This window comes from Corylus avellana, chromosome 8, assembly GCF_965113065.1.
Source record: "Corylus avellana chromosome 8, dhCorAvel1.hap1.2, whole genome shotgun sequence".
Classification (NCBI taxonomy): domain Eukaryota; kingdom Viridiplantae; phylum Streptophyta; class Magnoliopsida; order Fagales; family Betulaceae; genus Corylus; species Corylus avellana.
Window position 1 is genome coordinate 7,485,861 of NC_142497.1, and position 7,595 is coordinate 7,493,455.

At 40.0% G+C, this 7,595-nt stretch overlaps 1 protein-coding gene across 1 annotated transcript; it reads right to left on the reverse strand.

Annotated features, from left to right (window-relative positions):
- Nucleotides 1–3: 3 nt before the first annotated feature.
- Nucleotides 4–1,716, reverse strand: LOC148584065 (uncharacterized). The gene is made up of 7 exons (XM_088518724.1): nucleotides 1,572–1,716; nucleotides 1,345–1,441; nucleotides 962–1,154; nucleotides 579–812; nucleotides 397–489; nucleotides 205–306; nucleotides 4–99 (listed from the first exon to the last, which is right to left on the reverse strand). The coding sequence occupies exons 1-7, from the start codon at nucleotides 1,714–1,716 to the stop codon at nucleotides 4–6; spliced, it is 960 nt and encodes a 319-aa protein (XP_088374850.1).
- Between the last annotated feature and the right edge of the window lie 5,879 nt (nucleotides 1,717–7,595).

Here is a 7,595-nt window from a genome sequence, read left to right on the forward strand (position 1 = left end):
TGCCTAGGCGAATGCGTCGTTTGGCGCCCACCTGACCGTTCCCTCTGTGATGCTAGACGATGCTGCAGGGTCGGTGGGTATAAGCTCATTCATCTTTTCCTGAATGTCACATTAATTATTGAGTCAGTGGGTCGCACAACTGTTAATCGCAAATAATTTATCAAATATACAAGCAAAACAACATATGAAAAGTGAATATCATACACATCTCTCCTTCACAATATCATTCGGATATCCACCGCCCTTCTTCGTGTGTGACTTGACATAATTGTGTGCACGAGTAGGTTGATGGCCCAAACGTTCGGCCTGCATTTAAAATAGGTAATTCATTTATTTTTAAATATATCAAATGATATAATGTTAGATATATATATATAGGATAAATTACACACGTACCTCCTCATGTGTCAACCTGGCATAGCTCATTGATCCGGTGCAATGTGGTGAATCATTTAATGCTCGCAAGCTCTTCATTTTCGCCGCATACTCCTACACAGTTAACACTTTTAATATGTTAATACCAATACAATTACAATAAATGACAGTACACAACACTAAGAATTTAACTCATGACCTACCCTATTCTCCTGGGTACACCATCTCTCCAATAAGATATCCAGATCGACGGCATTGTACTCGCCTAGCGTCTGTCCCCCCAGTCTTGCCCGTATAGTGTCCGGCGTATCTTCCTCCGTAATGGCACATATTTTTTTAAGATCGTGCCTCCAAGTCCGCAGCTTGGAGCCCATATCCTTAAATGCTTCATTTTTTACTGCTTCCAAGTTGTACTCGGGTGGAACGAAAAAGTATGCCTGCACAAGTTCAACATTGATAAATTAAAAAATAAAATAAAATATGTGTATATGCATTTACTTACTAAACACACATATATATTTGCAACTTAGAGCGTATATATACATATATACATTACTAGTGTTTAACTTATTATTAAAAAACATACCATCAAGGCGTCCCAAATATCCTCCTTGGTACGGTCCGGTACCTTCGACCAATCGTCCGATATTCGGACGAAATTTCCGCTCCTAACTATGTCTCCGGTCATCCGTCTGAACCGCACGGCACTAAATCCAACGGGCTGGCATGATGCATTGTACTCCAAAATGATCCGTTTGCCGGGGGGGACTCTCGGCCGCCTGTGCGAATCAAGAATGGTAAACACCTCAATAACGGTGTTTCCTTCAGAATCAGTACCTAACAAATTAAAAAATAGAAAGGTAAGTTATTTCGAATTCAATACTAGGTAACAAGTAAATTAAAACCAAAATATGCACGACATTAAAGCATATACACTTACTTATGATCCGGACCTGCCGAGGGCCTAACCGGGCGTCGGGAGCAGGGTTGGTGGGCTGCGGGTCATCCGTGGCCTGTGCCCCACCAACCATGTGTTCCTGGGCCTCTGTCTCAGCGTCCTCCAGACCTGCTTTGTATTTTTTAATAATGTTTAGAATTCTATGAAGTTGTAGTTGTAGTTAAATATAATTGATATTGCACCAATATAGTTAGAAACTTTCAATCTTTTGAATCTTTAAAAAAACAGTCGGGCGTACCTGCGCTATGCTGGGTGTAAAGCCGCTCGACATCGCCCTCATAACTCTGTCGTAACTCGCTGTACGGGTACGAATCAACCCGAAACCCGGTGTGGGCCATGCCTGCCCGAGTGTATGGAGCATGGACAGGGGTCTCCCCTTCCATCGTACCTGGAAGAACTGGTCGATATCCTTCCTGTATCCCAAGAAACTGAGCAACGTCTTGTTGCTCGCTGGCATCAAGTTGGCCTGCCGGAGACCCAGGCGACGTAGACTGCCGCACTGCGGACGAGCCCCTGCGTGCTTTCCTCTTCCCCCTTGTACTCATGGTACCCTGTAAAAAACACCACAAACTCAATTAATTTCTTAAACAATGCATGAAATATTTACTACATTAAGTATGCATGAATAATAGTGCTACATGAGATATATATCAGATTTTAGCAAATGTACAGCTTAATTAAGTATGTTGATGTAATGTGCATGTAGTGAACAACTACCAATCAAAACATAAATATAAAATTAATTATACTAATATACATACGCTTCGGTTGGATCTAAGTCGTGTCTGACGTATTCGATATGATCTTGTAGATCGTGATCAACATTTCTGGGCAAAATAAGAGGCTCACACTCGTGGTAATTGGCACATGAATCTTGATGTCCTTCAACCTGACCAACGTCGTATATGTTTCTAAGCTTGGTCCTTACTGCGCAAGCCCAATCTGGGCACCTATCATCTTGTACGTAAAATACCTGGTCAACTTGTGAAGTTAGCACATACGGCTCATCAGAAACCAGTTCTCCCGTGTGGACAAGGTTTTTGAAGTTGACAAGTACTATACCATACTCATCCACCTTGTACCCCTTGTCCCTCGTGTTGTCTGCCTAATCACACCTAAACATAACGTACTTAGTCCTGTCGTAATACTCAACCTCAACTATTTCCGTTAACTTCCCGTAGTACGTGTCGCCATCAAGAGTCGGCACACACACCCCGCTGTTCTGAGTCCTCTTTCCGGCATCAGATGCAATAGTGCGAAACAGCTTGCCGTTAATCACATATCTATTGTATCTGACTGCTGCCTCCCTCGGCCCTCTACAATGCATTACCAATTTGTCACCAAGTTCATTCCTGGATCGCTCGTCCAATCGATCGACCTGTGAATATATTACGTACAATGGAAACGCACGGTTACTAGCTTTAGTTGATTTTAAAAATTGCACGCAAATAACTCCGACAATTGTGATAAGGTAAACATCACATCATTCTTACGTAGTCACGGTACCACTCGCAGAACAAGTCATAATGTTGGGTCTCCAACTGAGCCTCTGTTGTTCGTCCCCTATTGCATGATCGCCTAAGCGTATCTATGTGCATCCTACAATTCGAAATTATGTTAATTATAATTCAATATGAGCAATATTGTCACAAGTTCATTGAGCATGCAATGTGCCAACAAAAGATCTCTACTTACGTCCGCAATTGATGAAACTCGTCCAAGTTGAACATAATATACCGGTGTATCTGTGTCATTGTGATTCGGTCGAGTCGGACTCGTGTTCCATTTCCCTTTGAACCATCCAGATTTCTTTGTATCCTATTGTGAAAGGTTGGTGTATTCTCTAAATATCTCGAACAAAACGTCACCAACTCAGTTGCTATGTAGCCCTCCGCAATGCAGCCCTCAGGAGCCGCTTTGTTGCGCACATTAGATTTGAATACTCCAAGGCTCCTAAATATGAACCAATACATATTTTCAGTTTAGTTAGTACTTGTCATGTATTGGCACCTGAAACCAAAAAATAGAAGAATATCCGTAAACAAATTTTACCTCTCTGCCGGATACATCCATCTATACTGTATAGGTCCACCGAGTCGGCATTCACGGATAAGATGCACGACCACATGAACCATGCTCGTAAAGAAGCTGGGGGGGAAAACCTGTTCCATCTTGCACAACGTGATACAGATGTCACACTGTAGTCGGTCAATATCCTGTTCGGTCAATGTTGTTGAACATAGGCACCTGAAGAATGTGGACATCTCAACAAGAGGTCTAACCACATTGCTTGGAAGTGACCACGCAATGCAATAGGTAGAAGCTGCTGCATCAGTACATGACTGTCATGACTCTTTAACCCCGATATCGTACGGTCCTTAAGTCGTATACAACGAGAAATGTTCGAGGCATATCCGTCGGGCACCCTTACATTTCGTAGCACTTTCAAAAAATGTGTTTTATCATCCTTGGACATCGTGTGGGTAGCTTGTTGAAAATAGGTCTTACCATCCTGCGGGTCCACAAATGTATGAAGTGTACGTCTCAAGCCCATTTCTTGCAAATCTAAGCGGGCGGCGTGGTTGTCCTTCGTTTTCCCTGGAATGTCCAGTATTGTACCAAGTATGTTGTCAATGACGTTTTTCTCTATGTGCATAACATCAAGATTATGCCGCAATAAATTATCTTTCCAATACGGCAACCTAAAGAAAATACTTTTCTTCTTCCACACTACATGGCCATTATTCGTCTTCTGCTTTTTTCTTTCTTTTTTCTCAGCCTCCCTTGCCTGACCGGCGTTCTCATCCCCAAACACCATCCCTTCTAATTGGCTTATGACTTCATCTCCACTTGGCACATCAGGGGCACATTCTAGTTCTACGTTGCCGTCAAATGTGCTTTTGTTTCGTCTTCATGGATGATCCATGGGCAAGTATCGCCTGTGCCCCATATAACACCATTTATGGCCATGTTTTAACCATTTTGACCATGTCGAGTTCATACAGCACGGACATGTCTTCTCACCCTTGGTAGACCATCCAGACAAATCTGCATATGCTGGGAAGTCATTAATTGTCCACATCAACTGCGCTCGCATAACAAAATTATTTTTCTTTGAGACGTCATATGTGCGAACCCCTACATTCCATAGTTCTTGTAACTCTTCAATTAAGGGTTGAAGGTAGACATCTATATCCATTCCAGGTGAACTTGGGCCCGGGATAATCAATGATAGTATAAAAGATGTGTGTTTCATGCACATCCAAGGAGGCAAGTTGTAGGGTACAACCATTACAGGCCAAGTGCTGTGCGATGTAGTCATATTCCCAAATGGATTAAATCCATCAGAGGTTAGTCCGAGCCTTACATTCCTGCTGTCCGCTGAAAACTCCTGATGTAAATTGTCAAATGACTTCCATGCTAAGCCGTCGGCTGGATGCCTCAATACGCCATCCTTAGTGCGGCCTTCTGCATGCCACCTCATAAAGCGTGCTGTATGTTCTGACATAAACAACCTCTGTAGTCGTGGTATGAGTGGAAACCACTGCAACACCTTCACCGGACGTTTCTTGCCCGATGATATGGGTTGACCGTCCTCATCTAAATTGATTGCTTCCGTCCATTTAGATTCTCCACATACGGTACATGAATCCAACTCTTTATTGCCCTTCCAGAATAGCATACAGTCATTACGGCACGCTGGAATCTTCTCATACCCTAGTCCCATGTCTCGCAAAAACTTTTTCGCCTCATATGTATTAACTGGCAGAGTTTCACTAGTCTCGGGTAGCAACTGATTGATGAACTCTAGGAAAGCCGAGAAAATCGAGTTACTAACTCCATCAACGCACTTCAAGTTGTACAGGTGAACAGTGGCACTTAATTTGCTATGTTTTGTCCCAGTATGAAGTGGCTTCTCCGCCTTTTTTAGAAGGGCATAGTACTTTAGTGCATCGCCTTCAGCGGCTTCTTCGGTCACAATTTCCTCACCCCCTTGCACTACGGCCTGAGGCTCACAATTGTCTTCCCTAACTACTTCGTGCATGCCGAATAAATCACGCAACATTCCGTGCATGTCTCCACCCTGATTTGCACATGCACCCGCATCTGAGGCCGGGCGATTGGAATTAGACCCGGTATCAGGATCCTGTACATGCTTCTCACCGTGATAGAACCAAAGTGTGTATTCCGGCATCATTCCTTTTCCCCCTGTCAAGTGGTCGAATACGAAACCCGGCGGGTGGCGCCGGTTATTTCGACAAACCTTACAAGGGCAATAGATGAATCCATCAAGGGTTCTACAGTTACTAACTGCAAACTCCACAAACAATCTACACCCGTCTCTGTATTCCCTCGTACCCCTAGACTTTGTCATCCAACTCTTGTCCATTTTTATCTACGTACATGAGTTAGGAATAAATACATAAGACTTACAAATTGTATACATACTTTCAAGCACATGCATGTATATAAACATAAACCGATACCTAAATATTTGAACCACATTAGAAATATAAACCTATACATTCTCATATAGGGTTAAATTGTTTATGTCCAAAAATATATACATATTCATGCGTATCTACATTCAACCGTACTGAAGGGTGTATTTATAACCCTTATCTATTATAATTAATCTACAAAAACCAAATAAAAAAAAAATACTTGATCCAAAATTTAAGCATTTTCTTTGGTGGGGACCCTAAACAAATTAATTATAGCTAGCTTATAACTTATAAGGTTGTTCTAGTACATCTACCGAGCTAGGTTCGTTACGAGGACCCTAAATACAATAAATATAGCTTAAATGTCGTTAGCCTTTGGCATTAATTAGTAGGTGATGACATGCATGGGTCATACAACTCTTTTGTTTGGTGTATTTATTTATTTTGTATATGATATATATAAAGGTTAAAGGAATTTTGAGTGTATTGCAAATATGGCAAATGTTTTGGTAATATATATTTTTGGTTCGGACGTTTCTTGGGTTATTGACACATTAGATTAATTTCTTTCATATTAATCACAATTTTAACAAAATTCCAACTAGTTTTTAGGTAATATAAATTTTAATGCGTTATATTTCAACAAGAACAAGCTATATAAGTTCCTCAAATTAACCAAAATTTTATCCGTTTTGTATGGTTTTTTTTTTTTGTTTGAAAAAATAATATATGTGGGATAGAATAAAGTAAGAATCAAATTGAATATATTTTGCAAGTGTTTTAGGTTATGTGTTTAATTATGATTAGATTTGTTAAAAAAACTCAAAACAAAAGTGCGAAAAAAATAGTCTAAAAAACAAAGTCATGACTTTTTACTTATTCAATATAGCACGTCTATTTAAGTTTGACAAGGTTTGCACTTTTGCCAACTCTTTTTCCCGTTAAATCCATGTAATTCGGATTGAATCCTCGCGTTGTGTGACTTTATAACTTACAAATTAATCCATAACGTTTATGGTTAAAAGAATATTAAAAAACTCATTAACGTTGAATATTAATTAAACAAAGTCTTAAACTAAATCTCTATAAATATTATATATCACCACGCACTACACGTACTAATTAATTAGAAGGTCAAACGATATTGAAATGAATGATAGATTAAAATTCATATAATGTTTTATAAATTCTTTACTAATAAGCCAACCTTTAGCAATTATATTTTCAAACAAAAACCTAGCTAGCATGAGAAACATCATTTTGCATGCATGTGCATGTCCAACGTAGAATAAGTAATTAATTATTAGATATTCCTAAAAAGAAAAAAAATTTCAGCTCAATTAGATGCTCACAAATACTCAATCCAGTGCATTATTGAAATATATGACAGAATAAAACATCAAATTTATAAAACAACACAATATTGTGCAATATTAAAACAATATTATATATAAAATAAATCAATATTTATAGTTATAAAATAAAACAATATATATATATATATATACCTGCAGGAGAGACGGTGGAGATTGGCGGAGCAGATTGGCCGGAGAATCGCCGGAGACGGCAACGGCGAAGTGGAGGTGGTCGCCGGAGAGAGCTAGCTAGCAGAGAGAGTGCTACGTACTGCTGCTGCAGAGAGATAAAGCTTATCACAGAGAAAATGAAGGAGGAGCTAGAAGAAAATGAGGAAGAGTGAGGGAGGAGATAGAAGAAAATGAAGAAGAAAAATACCTGCAGGGATGGCACGCGGGAGAAGAGAAGTGTGCGTGCGATAATGGAAAAGCAGGGGAAAGAGAGAAAAGATCAGGGAAAAT

Excerpts from the sequence above, each read along its gene's own strand:
- LOC148584065 (XM_088518724.1), bottom strand. The coding sequence starts at position 1,716 with ATGGAAGGGGAGACCCCTGTCCATGCTCCATACACTCGGGCAGGCATG. Across the intron at positions 813-961 it reads ATATTTGGGACGCCTTGATG|GCATACTTTTTCGTTCCACC; the intron begins GTATGTTTTTTA and ends GAACTTGTGCAG. Across the intron at positions 490-578 it reads GGTGTACCCAGGAGAATAGG|GAGTATGCGGCGAAAATGAA; the intron begins GTAGGTCATGAG and ends TTAACTGTGTAG.